This window comes from Clarias gariepinus, chromosome 5 (assembly GCF_024256425.1).
Source record: "Clarias gariepinus isolate MV-2021 ecotype Netherlands chromosome 5, CGAR_prim_01v2, whole genome shotgun sequence".
Classification (NCBI taxonomy): Eukaryota; Metazoa; Chordata; class Actinopteri; order Siluriformes; family Clariidae; genus Clarias; species Clarias gariepinus.
In genome coordinates, this window is record NC_071104.1 from 9066861 (window position 1) to 9088095 (window position 21235).

Genomic DNA, 21235 nt, shown 5'->3' on the forward strand with positions numbered 1-21235 from the left:
GGTCTCTCTCACTGCATCCATAAATCTCCTCTTTGGTCTTCCTCTAGACCTCCTGCCTGGCAGTTCCAACCTCAGCATCCTTCTACCGATATATTCACCATCTCTCCTCTGAACATGTCCAAACCACCTCAATCTGGCCTCTCTGACCTTATCACCGAAACATCAACATGGGTTGTCCCTCTGATGAACTCCTTCTTGATCCTTTCCATCTTTAAGTCTTGAGCCTCCTTATTTCTTCATATTTTGCTTCCAAAAAGTCAGATTTTCTTGTATTTATTTCTTGTAACGTAGTCTTGAGGAATAGTTCCCCAGGCGTCCAGGATAACTTTCTGGCTCTCATTTTCAGTCCAGTGCCTCTACCTGAGCAATTTCAGTGGAATGTTTTTATTTGATTTAAGCCGCACAATAACCCATGAATCATTCAGGCATAAAAACGTCTAATTAATGACATGAACCAGTAAGAAACTGCTGGTGCTGAGTGGTTGGAACAGACGAGAGGGGAAATGAGGTTGCTGCTGAGGTTGTTACATAAACAAATCTTTTTAATCGTATCTTTAAACACATCAGTGGCCCAGTGGGAGCTTTCCCGCCTGCCATGTAAAAGTCCTGGGGTCTAATCCTGCATGAAAATAGGTATTGTCCTTAAGGAGTTTGTGGGCCAGGTCGGCCTCCATGCCTGCTAACACTAACCCTACTGTAGGTGCAAATTTGACTTACAACTCTATCAATAATTAAAACTTAATAAACTCCATATTTGCAAATCATGAAGATCATATGCTTGAATTTTATAAGAAAGACTAAAAGTGTCTGATATTGATTAATTCCTTTTAGTGACTCGCTCTAAAAGCCAGGCTGAGCTGGAGCTCATTAGTGCGTCCAGCTGATGGTGATCAGTGGCAGTGTTTAAGAGAAGTGTTGTTCAAGTGGCCCAGTTTGTACCAACTGGGTTTGTGTAACGACTGTGTAGAGGCTGATCTAGTGTACTCCGAGCTCTTAGTGTCAGGAATGAAAGAATAAAAGGACAAAAGGACATGACTAGCAAACTGCAGACAAAAAGCATTTAAACTGTTTTTCGGTGAATTAAATGGTTTTGATTAAAAAATAAAAAACAGCAAAGTATCTGCCTTGTAGCAATCTGGAGAAACCGTCTTTATATTGTTTATCTAGTTAACACAGTGTGGTTTCTTCTAAAGTAAAGGTAGAAGTGATGCTTTTTTTGGGGAGGGGGGTTTGAAGGTTGATGCTTCAGACCACACGCACTGTACAACCACTTTTCTATAATCAGATTGTCTGACTCAAATGAGCTTTTAGAGAAGCGAAGTGTTATGGTGCCTTGGCAAATCCTTCGAGATGAACCTAAAGCCAGACATGCGTCCCACTGCAGTTCCTTTGATGTAGATGGGAGAGTGTCTGCTGATTTTAAATTTTTTGGAAATCCTCAATAAGCTCTCTTGTTTTCTTGCCATTTAGGGTGAAGTTGTTGGAGAAACACCATGCTGATAGGCAGACTCATCACTGTTTGTGAAGTGACCTACCACCATGGTATCATCTGCATACTTGATCATGTTGGAGTCATGGGTAAACTCGGAGTAGAGCAGGATGATTTTTCCTTCTTTATTGTTCTGGGCTCAAAACTTGTGACTTACAGTAAAGTTCATCAAACTACATTAAAAAAATATCTGGAATATCAGACCAGGCTTTTATTGTACATTAAGAAAAATGCGGGTGTGTGAGCTTTTTTTGATGGGAAAGAAGTAAAAGTCCACTCCAGATATGTGTACATTATGAACTTTTTAACATTTCTACTTGTTCCAGAGATTCATTAGCAGAGGAAAATACAATAACCAACCCAAAAAGTAAGCTCACTACTGAATAAATCAAGCAAATATCAGAAAAGGATAGGCTTCTATGAATCAGTAAATGTCTCCATCTAGTGGTCTAGTGGTAAAGATTTTTATAATATTAAGAAAAAAAGGCACATACATTTTCATATAAATCTGCAAATATCTATTTAAATGCAAAGGCACCATTCACCAGATATTTTGTTATTTGGTGCTTGAATTAAGACTGAATTTAAATTAGTCTGTATTGCAGTAAATTAAATTCAATTAAATTCAATTTTATTTGTATAGCGCTTTTAACGGTTTATTTTTATTTATTCACAAAGCAGCTTTACACAATCAAAAGAATTAAGTTCGTATGAAATGTGAATGTAAAATGAAACCTTTAAGCCATCAACCTGTCCAACACTGCAAACAGGAAGGGACTAAGAGCAGATCCCTGGTGCACTCCAGTCAGTCGTACTGTACCTACGGCACACCTTCACCTACTTCTGTGCCACTTCTGACTTCTGCATGCAAACCCACAGTTCATCTCTGGGCACCCTGTCATACGCTTTCTCTAGATCTACTGTACAAATACACAAAGCAACAAAGAAGAAAAAGCAACAGTCGGTTATTCTAAGATACAAAGGTCAGCTGTTCTGTAACAGTCCTTGCAAGAACTGTATTGTGTCGAGTGCATTTGCAAAACCCATTAAGCACCATGATGAAACATAGAGCTCTCATAGAGACCATCCTAGGGAAGCAAGATTAGAACTCACATCCACAACAGGGACGTTCATTTAGAGTTACCAACCTCATATTTAGTGCTTGGAGTTTGTCAATGGGATTAAAGTCTGGGGAGTTTTCTGGCCATGGATCCAAAATGTTGATGTTTTGTTTCCTGAGCCACTTAATTATCACTTTTGCCTCATGGCGAGGAGCTCCATCATGCTGGAAAAGTCTGTGTTTGTCACCAAATTGTTCTTGGATGGTTGGGAAAAGTCGCTCTCGGAGGTACCATTCATTATTCATGGCTGTGTGCTTAGGCAACAGTCTCAGGATGCTTTACTGTTGGCATGACACTGGACTGATGGAAGCTGAGGGTACTGTACTGTACAGTAAGTATACATTACCATTTGAATCATGTCTTATTTTTGATTTATCATAAATATACCACTGAAAAACTTTTTAAGTCTTAAGAGTGCTTTAACAAGGAGAAAGATGATGCTTTTACTGATGCAAGATGCTTTCGTCCACGCTCTAGATCTCGCAAGGTCTAACTGAGACTCCTGAACAACTTAATGCAATTCTGTAAACTTGACTGTTCTTTTATTTGCTCAAAAAAAGGAAAACACATTAAAGATGTAATTGAAAAATCTCCTTTATTATTTTGTTAAATGACAGTGTTAAAGTAACTTCCACTTTCAAGCAGTAGAAACATTTATCTGCCGAGGGATTCCAAGCTTGTGTATAAAACAAACTCGTTGCCCGGAGCCTAGTGCCGCAAAATCAATCGTACAGTTTTGCTGGAAACTTTTTTGTGTCATCCAGGTTAAAGTTTCAATAAAAAGGCATCTGGATTCGAGCTTCCAAGCCCCTAATTTAGCCTGTTTTAGCACGCAAGGCCTTACCGTTAGACTGCTGGAAAGCAAAAATCAAGAAGTCTGCACACAGTGGATATCTGTTTAAGCTTACATGAGAGATTTAACTTGGTTTTTATCTACCCATGCAAGGAGGAGGTTAAGGGTCGGAAAGAATGAAAATCAGAGCTCTAAATCATTTATGATCCACTGTATGACACGCGCAAACTCAAACCAACTCAGAGTAGTGTCAGAACACAGGAGACGACTGGGCAAAGAGAGAGAGAGAGAGAGAGAGAGAGAGAGAGAGAGACGAAAAAAAAGTTATTATTATTAAAGATGTTATTGCACTACATTTGCTGGGTGGAGTTGCCGTTCCATGTGTTGTTGTCGTCCTTGTTGTCCTCTTCGGTCCTTAACCGGTAGATTTTGCCGTCTTTTTTAAAGTCTTCCGGTCTCTTCTCTAGGACCCGCTTTCGGATCGTTTCTCTGAAAACGATAAGATTTTTTTTTTAAAAAGCTCGAGAAAATGACCAACAATTACATTTAGGAAAATGTAAAAATGTGGCTTACCTTTTTGGTTCTTCAGAGTTGGTGTTTGTGGAGGTTGAAGGGCGCGGAGGCTGGTTACGTGAAGCTTCTGCGGCTGCAGGAGGAGGGCTGCTGAAGAGGAAGCAGCTCAGGAACCTCCAGACTGCCAGCAGAGGGTACAGGATGGTGCCCAGAATAGACCAGATGCCACCTGTGCTAGAGGACTGAACTACTGTGTTAGTGGGCCTTCCAGTCTGCTGTAGGAATGACAAGAAAAATCTATTTTAGATTATATGCTGCATATAAATATAGTGCGTTTGTATATGTATATATACTGTGATTTGCCCTATTTGTTTGGGGAAGTGACTCACTGGCAGCAGGACGATGGAGGCACTGGGGGCAAGCTCGAGCTCCAGCAAGGTCTTCTCCAGATCTTCAACTGTGAACTCGCGTCTTGGGAACATGGTGGCCAGAGAGAAGTGGCCGAACCTGTTACCCACCTCCTGTGTGGACAGAGTGAGCAGACAGAAAGTACAAGTTCAACTCGATGCTTACATGCTATAACCTTTTTAATGCAACTGTAAGATTCCTGTCACAGCTTTTATGCAACACATTTTATCTAAACATCAATCTAATCAGCTCTGCAGTATTAAAATTGTTCTGGTATCCCTAAATGTTTGTAGATCTTTTTGGTCAAGCCGCTTGATTAATCAGTAATAAAAAAAAAAAATCTGCACCGCTTAGATTTAGCCAAGTGCATTGGTATGCTTTACGTTGTATATTCATGTCAAAAGATTCACTTTGTCAGACTAAAGAACAAATCAGACTTACAAACGTGCTTCCGGAACAGAACTCGTTTGTAATTCGGGGACCTACTGTATATCAATATATAACTTATAAAAATAAATGTAGTGTTAGAATATTTTTACAAAGTTATCCTTTTCTAAAGTGTGTATACACTTTTGGCTGACTCAGTATATGAATATGTCTATTGAATTCATATTATTTAAAAATTAAATGTCGAGATTGAAATTCCACTTGGGCTAATAATACTGTAATTTAAAAAAAGTTCTGAAATCCAACCCTGCTGTACGTGATGGACATGCATCAAAATATATTGGTCTGGGACTACTGATGAAAGCGATAGATGAGAGCTCAGAGAATGTGTATAAGAGTCAATATCTGTAGATGTACAAAGCAGTCAAGTAAAGCACAGCAGAGGCAAGCCTCACAGCAAATAGAAATAAAGTTCAGAATAAAAATGCAGCCATTCTTGTAATTTTCAACCATTCTTAATTTATTTTTTTGTAAAGGGTATACTAAAACTAAATCTAATATCCTCTCAGTTGAACACAAACTAATTTAACTCTGTTAAGAACTGTGTGTTCCATGTACCATGTCTCCAGACTGTTCTTTAATGCTCGAAATTTCTTCCTATACAAGTCCTATTCAAACAGGTCTCAGGTTTATTAATAATAATTTAAAAAATACTCACTAAACTCTGCATGAACACAAGGTTAGTTAGAGGTGATGTTTTGACTGACCTGGGCTGCAAACTGCCGGGCCTCCTGCAGCTTCGCCTCTGAGGGAAACTGATTGGTCAATGAGGAGCCATCAGGGAGGCGGAACTGTATCCTGGCAATCGCACTGTGAGAAAAGAAGGACTATTATTACTAATTATTTACATGTGGCACAGAAATCTGATTAGTCCTGATGAATCATATATATTAAAAACAAAATTGAAACACATTTCTATGCAGATTAACTCAATATTGGTAAGATCCATTCCACAACAGGTTGTCCCCGACTTACGAACGAGTATGTTCCGGGAGCATGTTCGTAAGTTCGATTTGTTCTTAAGTCTGACAAAGTAAATCTTATATGCCTTTGACACGGATAAACAATGTAAAGCATACCAATCCACTTGACTAAATCTGTCCGCCATTTAGTCTCAAAGCTGTTTTCCACTGTATTGGACTGTGAACTCCGTGACTTAAAATTATTCACCATCAGAACAGCTTTACAGGACAGAAATTTTCTATTATCGTGTTCCCGGACTGATTCATTGAAACCGGTGAGGCCAATGCACGTGAGCTACTTTAGTGATTGTAGTGGACAAAAAAAATGCGGTCTGTTCATGTCAAAAGGTTCATTACATGATATAAATAAGCTTTCCCTTTAAACAGAGATACTGTATACAAGACCTTCTTTCTCTCTGCGCAGCCTCTTTCTTCATCTCCTGCTCAGCCTGTCTGGTTTGTAGTGCTGCCGCTCTGGCTGCGTCGGCTTCCTCCTGGGTTTTGGCGTATCGAGCTGCCCGTTCTGCTCGGTCCTGTAACAAAACAACGATTCTGCGTGCTCACTCTCTGCAATCTGGGGTTTGTATCATCTTTATTATGCAAGATAAAATTTACCATTGTCTATGTTTGTGCTTAAATGCATAGGACATTGTGCTCAATAAATGTAATTAAATAATAATAATACAAAAAGCCTGAACCATTTATGTAAAAAGAGATCCATATTTATTGCTTACTGTTATGCAAACATGCTAGAATTTTCATCTCATCTAGACCTACTCTCCTTTAAATTTTGTATCTCTTTTTAAAACTTTGAGATTCTGTGTCCACTTTTTTTTTTTAGCCTTTCTAGCATGTGTTGGTGCCATGCTGTGAAAAAACACTGAAGTGTGTAGTTGCAGACCTGAGCGATCTGCTGTTTGACCCTCTCTCTAGCCGCCTTCTCCTCCGCTTTCTCTCGGTTTCTCTCCTCCAGTATGCGCTTCGTTTTCTCCTCCTCCTGTTTCCGCTTGAAGTCCAGCATGTCCTTGCCCATCTTCCGCCGCTCGATCTCCTTCTTTATCACGTTCTGGTTGGGAGAAGGGACTCGGCTTTAGACTGGCTTAATTTCATGCGAGAGCATTCATGAGGACAAATCGAGAAATATACACAGTGAGATGTACAACTTTTATAAACCGTAAGACTTGCCTCCTCTTCTCCCTTCCGTTTCTGTTCTCTTCGATCTTCCAGTTTCTTTGTTAACCTAAAAAACAGGAAATGCATGAAAATGACATGACTGATAAATATTATTATCTAATACTATTTAATACTATTTTAATACTAATTGCAGTAGATACATCACACAGACCAAGTTTAATCTTCAATCTAGATACCTTTCATTTTATTTGTGCAAATGTATTTGGCTCATGTTATTGATTATTTTTATTAGTATTATTAGTGGTTCTTGCAAAGCATCACTTGTATTATCTTGCAGGCTTATTATCTTACACCGATAGCGACAACATACGTCACATTTCCACGAAATCCTCAAAAAAAAAGGCAAAAGTAAGAGAGGCAAAGATTCCAGTTTGCCAACAGAGAGTCTCTGTCAGAGAGCACTGATTCTGTTAGTGTGTGTGTAAGTTGTTCCACACAGAATCAACCCCCCCTTTTCCCTCTCCTCTATTATCTTACACCAACCAGAATCTTTTCAAAGGTAACGTGCAGATTAATTTGTTTTATTTTTGCTTTATATTTTGTTTTAATTATTCTTAGATGAATTTTTTTTTTTGTTTGTGGAACGAATCATCTGAGTTTCCATTATTTCTTATGAGGAAATTTGATACACGAGTGCTTTGAATTACAAGTACGCTCCTGGAACGAATTATGCTTGCAAAAGTTTGATATTGGGTTAGTAAAACCCTGCAAGTGGCGCACACTAAACTATTAATTATTCGCACATTGGCAGGCAAAGCATCCTGTATAATAGGAGCTATATTATTAGGATTTTTCTAGAATCGTGATACTATCAGAATGGCAATACAAATCGAATCAGAATCTAGGTATCATGATAGTATCGTATTGGCTGGTTCTTGGTGATTACCATCCCGTCCCTAGTATTGTCTGAGAAATGCAATTATTTTATGCGTAAAAATCACACGATCTGCATCTTTTAGTCTGCTGTCGAATATAAACTTTTATTTAAAAGTATTTAGTGTCACGTTATTATATTTCTCATACTTCAGGTATTATAACAAGGCCCGTGTCACATGACTATGTTCGGTTTTTGGAAACGTTCACAAAAACTTTTCCATATTAACTTCTACTCTGAGGAACTTGTGTTTTATGCTAATAGGTTTAATTATACAAATAGATTTTAATCGTTTCAACATCGTCATTGAAATTATCCTTCGTTTATTGTGAATCTTTGAGGTAACATCTTTAAGCCACTGTTCGTTGGCTCACTTTATGCCTGAGGTCAATTTATCTGCTCACATATTATTTGGGGCGGTTAGGATGCTGCCTGAAACCAAAACTTCACAGCTTACTGGGTTTACTTCCTGGATAGATCGAAAGCACCATGTGTATGTGTGAACACTGCTTTTAATGAGAATCATGCTGTCGTTATTAAGTAGTCCAAACTATTTAATATAATAATAATAATAATAATAATGAGGTAAATAATAAAAATTAATTCTGGAGAAATTAAAGTCTTACTTGCTATTATAAGGTGGTGCATTATATTATAAAGTATAATATAATATAATCCTTTGATTATATTATAAATCACACACCCTGACATACAAATACAGAGTTCTGATTCATATCAGATTTCCTCATACGTTATATCCGTACTTTTGTCCTTGTTACACAAACAATGTTTACCTCTCGACATTTGCGTCCAGGGGCTCCTCAGTCTGAGACGCCTGTGATGTGTCGTCTAATGATTGGCTCCTCTCCTCACCTGGAGTTACATGACCTGAAGCCCCTGCGTCTTCCATGGGCTTGGACAGAGATTCTATAAAGATCAAATAAAATGCCAAAACCAATAAAGCCAGTTAAGTTTATCAAGATTTTTTTTTATCTGAGAATATGAAAAAACGTCCTGATGCTTCTGACATGCAGCCCTGCCTCGAATGAACCGAAACCATGTTATGCAAACGTCTGTGACTCAAACGAGCTTAGTCACCTTTAGATGCAGCAACGGTGGAGGCGTTTCCCGTTGTGATATCCGAGTTTACAGATTGGCTTTCAAAAGTCGAGGGATTTGCAGCCTGGACTGATGTCTCTGGGTTTGACTGAGCCGCAGCAGCTGTCTGCTGAGAGTGTACCTATACGGGCAGCATGGGAAGACGGGTGTAAGGAGATCAGATGGAGATCAGTATGAAATAATGATACATAACTCAGACTGAATGAGCAGGTGTGTGAAATGTTCTCCAGAAAGAAATTTGTTGTAGTTGCAGATTTTTCATTCCAACCAAGCTGAAGCCACACCTGATTCCATGTGTTTTTAATTAGTTCTTCTTGGCTTTCACTAGACAATCAGCTGTGGCTTCTGTTTGGTTGGAATGAAAAATTTGCACCAACCCTGGCCACTTTCTGGAGAGGATTTCACACCTCTGGTGTGTCAAAGCAATAAAGCAGGGATTTTAATAGATTATCTTTAATTACATTAGATTAAATTAGATTAGATTCAACTTTATTGCCATTGTGCAACGAACATGTACAAAGCCAGTGAAATGGAGTTAGCACAGTACATGGGAATAAATGTCTAATGTACAGGAGGTATGTGGTAATATACTGTATGTCTGTAGAAACAATGATTATGCAGTAGTGGAGACATGCTAAAAGTACTGTGTATTCGGGTGAAATTTGAAAAATTAGAATATTGTGCAAAAGTTCATTTATTTTAAGTAATGCAAATTAAAAGGTGAAACTAATAGATTACATGCAAAGCAAGATAGTTCAAGCCGTGATTTGTCTTAATTGAGATAATTATGGCTTACAGCTCATGAACTCTCTCAAACATTAGTTTCACCTTTTAAATTGCATTACTGAAATAAATGAACTTTCAAATTTATTCAAAAATTTCAAAATTTTTGTCTGTGCGCACATGATGTGAAATTTATCAAATTTTTCAAGTTTTACCAGTATATGTACGTATATACAGTATATATACCTCACTCTCTCTCTCTCTCTCTATTATATAACTGTAAAGTCTGTGTATGTGTATATTGAAGATAATTGTGAATAAAATATTTTGGGAGAGACGTCAGATGAGTAACAGAACACATCAAGAGGGTTTTTGAAATTTTTGTCTGTGCGCACATCATGTAAAAACCTTGAAAAAAATTTAGTTCATCTCAAAATTTAACAGATGACGCTGTATATTTAAAAAAAAATGTTTAAGTGTATAATTCAAGTCTATTTAATAAGCAAGATCTCACACCTTCATTCTGCACACTTTATGGTAACACGTAAAATTTTTACTAAACATACTGTATGCAGCGCATCATGTTGCTGAGAAACTGAAAAAAATATATACACGCACACAGTTCTTGTTTATGGTGTTGGTTTGTGTGTGTACCTGCTTGACTTTCCTTATCCTGTTCATCAGCTCCTCGGCAGAGACTCCACCAGCGATGATCTCCAGTGGAATTCCATTGTCGCCTATGAAGAAGCTGGATGGAATACACACCACAGGATCTACAGGAACTCGTGTCAAGGGAACTATAAATAACCTCTGCTTTTACCTTCTCATTACGGCCATCTTGTTAACTGGACAAACCAGTGATACAGTACAGTATGTGTCAGGATCATAATCAAAGTGGGTCGTGAATCTAATCAGCTAATGAACAGCCTTTTTTTTTTATTTAAGTAGATGTGATAAAGCAGGGAGAACATCTAAATGTGTGTGTGGGACTGCCAATGAGAACCCTCTCTTTTTTAGACTGGATTTAGGACCGATACTAATCCTCAACACCAGCATGCCAAATTTGGAAGGAGGAATAGAAAGGATACAGATCTGTGAAAACTGGACACACGTCTCACTGTGAGAGAGAGAGAGAGATTTCATGTTACATAATGAAAAAACCTCCTGGTGTAGATCTGATATAAAATAATGTCTCTGAGCACAGTCTGGAGGTCGTCACCTTTTAGCGTCCACTTTAATGGCGACGAAGCAGTTGTTTGTAAGCTCGGCTACCTGCTCATCTTCCCAGCTGGACAGCATCTGTTTGGACTGCTCATCGTCTCCTAGGGGTGAAAAAAACAATATTTAATCATTCAATTGCAATTTTTGACATCTGTTGGAAATCTGGAAATATAGGGATTTGCCCCTAATAAAGATGAAGTGAAGATACTACTACTACTAGATTTGAAAAAAAAAAATCCGGACTCTTCCGGGTGATGATGGTTAATGTGTGATTGTTCAGTCATTATTCACATTACTACTGCTTAGGTGTGTTGTCCTGGTCATGGACCCATACATTTGAGTATGACAAGTATATTGACGGCTGCCCAAGTATATTTGGCGCTTTTTAAAAAATATGTCCGGGAGAACGATGTGATCCGAGATCGATTAACTAGTAGCTGACAGTTTCCTCTTGCACTACTGCTCCTGTACCTGTTTACACTATTACTACCATAAAAGTGGTGTACTGAGAGGCAATAAATCCACCGGATGTGTGTCAACATTTGGGGCTTTGGGAGCCTTCAGACATCAAACTGTGCATTTGGCTTTTCTGACGTGTCGTGTAGAAAACTAGAAGTTATCATTACTTTTAAAAATGCAGAAACTGTACTACTACTAAAATATGGAATGACGTCGCAAAAATGTCAAACTCTGAAAAATGTGCATATTATTATTATTTTTCGTTAACAGAAACAACATACAGTAAACACAAAAAAAGTTTAATCTTATAAATCTGCGCTACTTATTTGCCCATGTGACTCTTATTTATTTATTTATTTATTTATTTATTTTTACTTAATTACAGTATAAGCTTTGACATTCTTGTCACACATGTTTGTGCACCAAACAGTATTTAGTATGGATTAAAAGACACAAATAATTCTGATGCACTTCACGACCACATGTCTGACACTACAGGCCCTCTCTCCCTACAGCAGAAGCTTTCAGAGACTCGACAAAGGGTAAATGTCTAATCCTGAATGACTTCCTGTTTTATAGAAGAAGGGGGAGTATTTTTTTTGCTGATTCACGTGTTGCCACATTAACAGCAAAATCGACTTTTTTTAACTTTTTCTGTTTTTTTCACTGTGGCCTTACACCTCCAGGGTCGAGGGTTTAAATCCCACCTCAGGTCTGTGTGTGTAGAGTTTGCATGCTCTCCCTGTGCTTGGTGGGTTTCCTCCAGGTGCTCCGGTTTACTGTCATAGTCTAAAGACTAGGTTAATGTGTTCATCATAAATTGCCCATTATGTGTTTGTATGTGTCTGTGTGTCATGCGATGGAGTGGAACCCTGCCTTATTCCCCAAGACCCCCCCCCCCTCCCCATTACAATGAGCAGTATAGATGATAAATGAATGAATGATGAACTCTTGGACTTAAAGTTTGGACTTAAAGAATACAAATTCTGTATTGTTTAAATGCTGCACTTGGTTTTTAAGTGAGAAAACTAATATTATAAGGAACGGGCTACATTTAATTAATCATGTTTGATTCAGGTGTGAAGCAGCTGATTAAAACTAAGGGTTTTAAAACTTGGGTTATGATGATTTAAAAAAAATTCTCGTAAAATTGCTAGGATACAATGTCATTTCCCCTCATCACTGTCGCCCTCAGCTTGCTCATCAGGGACAATCTGATCATACTGATTTATACTTTATTTATTTTCTCTCTCATTTCCTTAATTTTTTTTTTAATCTACTTTGCGACAATGGCCACTGTTAATAGTGCCAGAAATAAAAAAATTTATTGAATCATAATAAATCGAGACATTTATACCGACAGAATCGTGATATCAATCATATCAGCATTAGAAGCATCATGATAATATGGTATCGAGCAATCCCTGAGAATTCCCACACCTACTGCACATGTAGTGCGCCACCTAGAGAAAGTCAAATTACAGGCAGGTTGTACTTCTTTTTTTTTTTTTTTTGTGCACCATGGAAACATTTTATGATACCTTGATTTTTTTTAACAGCAAATGAATATAATTTTCGTACTGTTTTAAACCTCTTAATTTTAATTCACTTTGTCGACATGATTTATTAATTTTATTCCAATCCAGAGGATAGCAATAGCTGTGGCTGTGTCCCAAATCACTCCGGACTGTACAGACATAACGTTAGAGCTTTCAGACTAGAAGACTTAGATTTAACACGGATGTATGTTTATATACAGACACATGTTATTCATTACATATTTATATTATAAATGTCATCACTACTGGATTAGTTTAGCTAGTTTATCTTAGCTTAGCTTTATTTACATTTCCCAGGCCTTCCTTCGCCTTAGCATGCTAGCTCTTTTTTTGTTGCTGTTAACGCGTCACGAGTTTGTGGTTCACATTTTACCTGCAATGACGACGACAAAAACAGAGCCGTGCTGCTTGGAGGTGGCGATGGCCGCCGGGATGGAGCCCTCAAACCAGCGCATCTTCTCCCTAACTAGCTGCTTCGGACGCTTTCTGGGTGACAGTTGTCGCTTCGAATCTATGCTGTCAGATCCACCAGAAACCTGTAATCTCATCACGGAAGTGACGTCATGACTAAGCGACACGGGGAGATGTAGTCTTATAGGGAGGTTGCAGGGATTAGCTAGTTATGGCTAGTCTGACAGTATATATATATATATATATATATATATATATATATATATATATATGTATATATATATAATGTTATATTTTATAGGAAAATTTAGTTGCATTTGTGTTAATATTTATGTTACAAGATTAGTAAATTATATTGTTTTTAATAGTTTGGTGTTAAAATGCATAAAAAAATGATATTGCAATGAAAATTTTTTTTTGTTTGAGGATATTTGCGATTTACGTTCAAATTTAAGGGGTTTTTATTTCATTATTAGTAAGGTTTTAAGGAAAAATCTGTGAACAACTGTTGTCTGAACCGCGACTTCTCAGTGGGTCGACTGGAGTTAGTTTGTAGAAAGAGTTAAAATGTTAAAGCTAAAAATAATCTGATCGGCTTTAATGTAATCAGTGATATTATTATTTCAATTCAATTTTATTTGTATAGCGCTTTTAACAATTGTCATTGTCGCCAAGCAGCTTTACACAATCATAAGAATTATGAATTAAAGCTCATCATAAGAATTTCAGGTTAAAGCTCATGTACATGTGTGCCTGCCTTTCTGTACAGATTATAAAATGACTGCGACAGTTTTAACAGCGTTTTGTGCGTGCATCAAACTATGGGCATATCTTAAATCTATTGCTGGACAGGATTTAATTAGACCTTTGTGTGAGCAGTATTTTGGCTGACGATCAAAGTATAATTTAGCGTAAATCAGGCGTAACATACTCAACCTTACAAAATGTAATTGCTTTGTATTAATAAGTTAGAGAATTATGCCATACAGAAAGACTCTTTCACAGTCAATGACATGTACTATTGCTTGTAAAGAATAAAGTTGTATAGACGAAGAGAAAGTGAAGCTTTCATAGGCTTTAAGTGACTTGTGTTCCTCTCCAGTTTGACCAAATATCATTATGGGCATCTAAATAATAAATAATGACAGATTTTGGTTGATTGCACCTAGTTTACTGTGTAACAGTTTGTCACTGTATCGTTTAATTACATATTGTGTGTATTTCTTGTTACTTCCTCCGAGACTACATTTCCCATAATGCACTCGGAGCAGAAGGCAGCGTTAATAAACAGAGCGGATCATGGCGGCTGACAGTGATGTGAGTGCCAGCTCTTAGCCTGAACATATTTTCTGACCTCACTCCGTCTTACAGCTGTGTCATGTTTCAGCGGTTTAACGCTGTTTATTGTCTTCTTGTTGCAGCCCGAGTGTGAGGTGTTTGAGATCACGGATTTCACCACAGCGTCCGAGTGGGAGAGGTAAAGCTTAAACACTTTCTGCTACATAGAGTGAGCTAACTGACTGAACACACATCGGGGTTTTGTTGTTGTGAAATGGTTTAAACAACTTTCAAGACTGTTAGGGTCTTCATTTTGTTATTATTATTTTCAATAAACATATAGAAGGCCATGACGCGAATGTGCTGATGCAGAACTCAGAGTAGTGTACACGTCATGATGCTACTATCCGTGCTAATGTAAAGCTCCACACAGTGCAGCAGGGCAGCTAGCAGGGGGAAGGAAAAGTCTGTTTTTTTCCTTCATTGGATCACTTTTTTTGGTCAGTCCTGACCACTGCAGATGAGCAACACCCCACAAGAGCTGCAGTTTTGGACTGGTCCTTGTCAAAGCCACTCAAATCTTTACACCTGCCTGTTTTTTTTTTCCTGCTTCCAACACACCAAGTTCAGGAAAAGAGTAGTGCCTAATATATCCCACCCACTTTCAGGCACCACCCTAACGAGATATTGAAATGTAGATATCGTGAGAAGAACCAAACTGTAATGGTTAGACGATATACCGTACCTAGAACCATTAGCTATAGCTCGTTTGCCAAACTTTTTCCTGCTTGAAAACATTGATTAAGATTAAAATAGGTGCTAATAAAGAGAAAACTGTGAGGAGAAATTGCAGTTTACACCACAGTAGTGTCCAGTCCTAGTTAGATTAAGTATCAACACTTTTTGTAGTTCTTCACCACTGCAGGCCAGGAACGTCCCACTAGAGCTGCAGTTTTGGACTTGTTCTGGCCCAGCAGTCCTCTAGCCATCACTATCAGGCTCATGTTAAAGTCACTTAAACTTACACTTGCCCATTTTTTTCTGCTTCCAACACATCAAATTCAAAATAAATCTAAAATAGTAAAAAAAAAAAAATAGATTTAGCTATTTTGAAAAGTTGGTTTGAAGCTGACACCCACTTGCCTGCTGTATGACATTCCTATCTTTTAGACATTTTAATTTTGGAACGTGCCACAGCCAGATTCCATGAAGCTACACTTCGAACAATGCATGCTTGGACTGCTGCTATAGACTTTGTTAAAGAATCGACAGCGTAATTAGTTTTATGTAAATTTAAGCCCCTTTTTTTGTGTGTTTACATTTCTTTAATCTGTGATTCGCTTATTATTCATTCTGTGTTCCTCCCCCTTACATTTTTTTTTCTTTTTCCCCCAACTCTGGCATTGCATTTGATTGTTTTCATAATTGAATTTTCAATAAAAAGTCATAAAAAAAATTGCAGTTAGTCTGGCGATACGTTAATCACTACACAAAAGAAAATGCAATTCATAACTGAATTGATTTCCCACCATCTCTAATGATTTTGTGTGAGACACAGTCAGTCAGTAGATACAAGGAAACCCCTCGTCTCCCTTGGCCTGTCTGTCACGGTCTCAACCAGAACTGAGAATCTCACAACTCGGGACGACATTAATAATCGTTAAGAACAATATATAACCAGTCTACACACCTCCGAAGGGAAATGGTAGATGTAGTCTTGACTCTTAATTGGGAGCGTGTAATGTCAAAAGGTCAAACCTATTCAGGTCACAGCTAAGAGAAAAAGAGAAGCAGGGAAAGATTACAGTATGCAGCTGTTATATATTTATAATAATATGTACGCAGAAAAATAGGTTAGTATAACACTTAAGTTAACTTACCTTGCTGGATATAGATTTATATTTCATTTCATCATTTCATGTGGCAATGGAAACTCAAAAGTTAAAGCCGTGTAATCGGGCAAATCAGTCTGTAATAACTGTGCTTTGGTTTTTACTATAAAACTTAAACTGAATACTAAGTAATATTAACTATTTTATTTATAATAAAACATTCATGCTATAGACAGTTTTTTTTCCTCAATTTTATTATTGAACAATTATCAGACACAAACATATCAAAAAAAGGAATTAAATGTATTATTATTACTATTGTAGATCAAATAACACACACACACACACACACACACACACACACACACACACACACATACCTGCATCCTTCAGCTCAAACAAATCTGTGTGAATTGGAAAATGCTCATGCATGACCCAGATTTAGATTTTTAGATAATCATTCAGGCAGTACCTGTAAATTTGCAAAATAATAAATAAGTGGTTTCCATTTGTGAAAGAACCTATTAGTAGAACCTCTGTGTGTATTTTATCTTCTCTATCTTAAGAAAAAAAAATGTTTTTAATCCACTGAGGGCAGCACGGTGGTGTAGTGGTTAGCATTGTCTCCTTGCACCTCCAGGGTCTGGGTTCGTTTCCCGGCCAGGCTCGATTCCAGTCTCTGTGTGCATGTTCTCCCCGTGCTTGGTGGGTTTTCTCAGAGTACTCCGGTTTCCTCCCACAGTCAAAAGATATCCAGGTTAGGCTAATTGGCGTTCCCAAATTGCCCGTAGTGTGTGACAGGGTGTGTGTATGTGTGTATGTGTGTGTGCCCTGTGATGGATTGGCTCCCTGTTCAGGGTGTACCCTGTCTTGTGCCCTAAGTCTCCTGGGATAGGCTCCAGGTCCCCGCGACCCTGAATACAGGATACAGCGGTAAAGAAGATGAGTGAGTGAGAGTGAGTAATCCACTGAGAGATAGAGGGACACTTAAGCCCAATCCCAATTCTACCCCTTACCCCTACACTTAGCCCTACCCCTCCGTTTGGCGCGTTCACGTGAAGGTGTAGGGGTGTCCCATTTCTCTTTTGGTTGGAGGGGTAGGGGTAAGGGGAAGGGCCAGATAGCCCTCCAAACGAAGATTTTCCGTGACCTCACCTCAAACGAAGGATTTGTCCATTAATAAGGATTTTTAAGACAAGTTTTCATTATATGTATATTACCTTTAGTCTCGTGTTTATGGTGATGTTCTGTAAAGAAACGTTTGCAAAAAAATCGCTAAAGATTGCTAGCGGATAGCACGATATTACAAAAATATATTTTTATGTCATATACACTTTACTGCATGCTACAAACATGAAAGTTCAGTAGCACGGCAGTTTGCCGAGCATTTGATAACGCACTGTTTGTTTTGCTTACGGCCATACTGTATGTGTACATGTTAATTAACGGATACGTATGATGACGTATAACAGTGTTGTAGTGGTGTCCTATTTCTTAGGGGAAATATTTTAACCCTTCCCCTTTCCACTTCGTTTCAAGGGACAAGGGGAAGGGGCGAGGGGTAGGGGAAGGGGTAGAAAATAGAATTGGGATTGGGCTTTAACGGGCTTTCACTGTAAGAGTATGGAACGTCTTGCCAACAAAGATGAGAAGGCAATAACATCTTTATGTGCAGAACTCGATGGAACTGAATCATCTGTAATGTCAAATGTTGCAGTTAATGGACATAGCGTCAACTGTACCCCAAGTATAGTGGACATGAGATTGAAAAAACCTGTCCAAAGGTTGTGCAAGTTCGGGCAAAAAAAGAAATTACAGGGAGAGGCGTGGCACCTGTCACATCTATCCTCAACATCAGAAAATTTTTCGGCTAGCCTTGATTTGCAATAATGGAATCCGTGCAAAACCTTTAACTAAATCCCCTCGCCCCATCTCTATCTTTTTCACATCCCCAAGTTTATACTGTAAATATGCTCAACCATTAAGGCTGGAAGTTTTACATTTTTTTTTTTTCCATCTTATAATGAACGAGTTGCTCCTCCATGTTGCTTCCATGTCGCGGACTGGATAGGTGGATAGGTTGGAGTCATGTGACTACACACGCGGTACTATGTTTTTAAGGGGACGATATTAACACAGGTTTAATTTCAATTGTCGTGTGCAAGATCAGGTTGAATAAAGGTTGTGGTTTTTGGTTTCGATTAATTTGTGCAGCCGTACCTACCGTACAAACTGTAATTTTTTTTTAAAAGCACCACGTGACCAAATCTTTAAATATCTAGTGTACATGACTAAATGCTCACAAATAAACAAAGTGTAAATGATTAGCAGTTCAAATGTACATGATGACATCAATGATATTTTAATTTATTTATCATTTCATGTTAGAGATTTAAAGAAGTTCCCTAAAAGATCTGTCCGTTAATTCTACAAAACTAACTGTTCGTGATCCCGTTGTTTTGTGACTATAAATCACTGTAATAGTTTATTTTACACTAAGAATCAGTGATGTTGATACAGCACAAGATTGGCAGAAAAAAATAATAATTTAAACGATCAACAACAGAGGATGGGCAGTGGTAGGTTTCTCGCCTGCCATGGAGAAGGACCGGGTTCGATTTCCACCCAAAGCTCAAACCCCAGACCGGTTCCAAGCCCGGATAAATTTGGATGTTTGTGTCAGGAAGGGCATTCGGTGTTAAACCTGTGCCAAGTTGTTGTGCTGATCAGATGGTCCGCTTTGGCAGCCAAAATACTGTCAACAACAACAACAACAAGGCCATACAGCATTTCAATGTTTATTAGTTACTTCTAGTAGTTTTTAATGCTTTAAAATCAGACAGTATGCATTAGTGCTGTTGAATAAAATCGAGTAGAAAATCTAAATGGCCAAAATCTAATTGAATCAGCAGTTTAGCAAAGATACATCAGAGCAGAAACGAGCCATAACTGACCATTGAACTGCTTATCGCTGGGTTGTTCAGTTACTTTTGAGCCTGTGGAAATGGAGGTTTTTGTAATTACAAAATGTAATTAGATATGCGATTTATTCATTTTGTAATTACATAAATTACATGTTCAATTCAATGTTCAATGATTCAATTTAGTTATAATAATCCTCTTTAAATGGTGTATGGATGCAAAAATATGACAATTCTGTTGTTGATTAAATATTTACGGACCTGAGTGCATTCTTATCGTTGTTGGCATAAACAGAACTGCTCAACTTTTGTTCAAAAATGTTTCTGATTTAGAAACGTAATATAGTAAACAATATAGTTTCTCATTTCCATGCGTCAGTCTGGAAGTGATGAATAATACCTGATACATTAATTAGGAAGATCTGACATTATGGATGGGCAGGTTTTTTTTTATGAAATTTTTTTTTTTCCTTTCTCATCATGGCGTATCTGATAGACTCCTGTGTGGCCGTGACAGAAATTGCCTGGTTCAGTGTTGTATGAGACAACTTAATCAGATTTAAGAACAAACTAAAACCTTATTTGGCTGGGATTGATTTCTTTTTTCTTTTTTTTTTTCTTCCTCCTAGCGTGATGTGTTTAGCGAAACATTCGAACATCTTTGTGATAAACGATGTTCGCTTCATACATAGTGATGTGTTCACATTATTGGATCAGAAGACAGCGATCATGATGATGTAGTGTTTGCGAATATAAAACGAGGCTGTCACTTAGTTATGGCCTGCAGACTTGCGCACTTTCCTTTGATTGCCTTCATTTTGGTGGTTTGTGTTTTTGCATAGGCAAAGTGATGCAACTTTGTAGAAACTTAAGTTACATTCGTGAAATATTTCCACTTAAACAGCTAAACGCTGCGACTGTTAGTGGTCCAAAAAACAATATCGCAATACCAGCCGCCTGTATAATCTGAAATGTCAGTCCTTTAACTGGACTATAATGAGCGAGTTTGCTGAAAATGGAACACTAATGCTGTCTGAATAGGACGTCAGATTGAAATAGGAATAAAATTTAAAGCCAGACTGCACTCTCAGTATAAAATAAAACAAGCAGAGTTCTGGGTAAGCAAGAAAAGTTACATCTAGAACAATTTAAGCATTTTTTTTTTTGTGTATTATTTTCCTTAAAAAAAATGCTGATGAATTTGTGTTCCTGTTGTGCAATGTTTACTGTGTGATGTGTTCAGGTTCGTGTCCAGAGTCGAGGAAGTGCTCAACGACTGGAAACTGATCAGCAGTAATGTTGGAAAGCCTCCTGAAAAGGTGAATTCTGACAGATTTCTCCAATTGTCCTGTCACTGACCACATTATTAGGAACACTTGTACACCTCTTGGTTTATTCAGTCAGCTAGTCATTCAGCAGGAGCAAGGCCACCTTAACGCCTTGACCGATGATCAGGATCCTACTATATCATGAGCCAATAATAAAGACGTTGATTGACATGACATCAGAATTGCAGTGGTAATGACGGTGGGACGGTGGCGTAGTGATTACTACTGTCGCCTTGCACCTCCAGGTCCTGGGCTCGAGCATGGTCTCTCCGTGCTTATTGAGTTTCCTCCGGGTACTCTGGTTTCCTCCCACAGAGATCAAAGACATGCAGATTAGGTTAATTGACCCCCACGGTCCCTGGTTGGACTGCAGAGGTCTCTAGATGGATGGATAGATGATGAGGTTTCTGATAATACGGAGAATAAGGGAAAATGTTATCTCAGTGACTTTAACTGTTGTTCATGTTAGATGATCTGGTCTGATCGGAATATTCTTTGCTCTTCTTCATCAAGGCTCCTAGTTACTGTACACCCACTTCCCGCTTGTCCACCATGGGCTCTAAAGCCTTTAGCTGTACTGATC

The 21235-nt window shown here is 38.1% G+C and overlaps 2 protein-coding genes across 2 annotated transcripts in view; one reads left to right on the forward strand and one right to left on the reverse strand.

Annotated features, from left to right (window-relative positions):
* Window positions 1-3186: 3186 nt before the first annotated feature.
* Window positions 3187-13422, reverse strand: ubxn4 (UBX domain protein 4). The gene is made up of 13 exons (XM_053497430.1): window positions 13256-13422; window positions 10863-10965; window positions 10732-10760; window positions 10298-10416; window positions 8900-9041; window positions 8596-8728; window positions 6919-6973; window positions 6635-6799; window positions 6139-6266; window positions 5479-5581; window positions 4306-4437; window positions 3977-4191; window positions 3187-3892 (listed from the first exon to the last, which is right to left on the reverse strand). The coding sequence occupies exons 1-13, from the start codon at window positions 13335-13337 to the stop codon at window positions 3754-3756; spliced, it is 1545 nt and encodes a 514-aa protein (XP_053353405.1). The 5' UTR covers window positions 13338-13422; the 3' UTR covers window positions 3187-3753.
* Window positions 13423-14521: 1099 nt separating this feature from the next.
* The window catches only part of rab3gap1 (RAB3 GTPase activating protein subunit 1), a 74072-nt gene continuing 67358 nt past the window's right edge, over window positions 14522-21235 (forward strand). Inside the window, exons 1-3 of the mRNA XM_053496336.1 lie at window positions 14522-14610; window positions 14715-14770; window positions 20568-20643. Coding sequence (XP_053352311.1) covers window positions 14593-14610; window positions 14715-14770; window positions 20568-20643 — 150 coding nt within the window. The 5' untranslated portion in view covers window positions 14522-14592. The remainder of the gene's footprint in view (window positions 14611-14714; window positions 14771-20567; window positions 20644-21235) is intronic.

Bases quoted from the DNA above. Each gene is read 5' to 3' on its own strand.
- ubxn4 (XM_053497430.1), bottom strand. From the start codon at position 13,337: ATGCGCTGGTTTGAGGGCTCCATCCCGGCGGCCATCGCCACCTCCAAG. The intron at 10,966-13,255 runs GTAAAATGTGAA...TTTCACCCCTAG, and splicing joins TTTTGTCGTCGTCATTGCAG to GAGACGATGAGCAGTCCAAA. The intron at 6,974-8,595 runs GTAAACATTGTT...CCTGTTTTTTAG, and splicing joins CTGGACGCAAATGTCGAGAG to GTTAACAAAGAAACTGGAAG.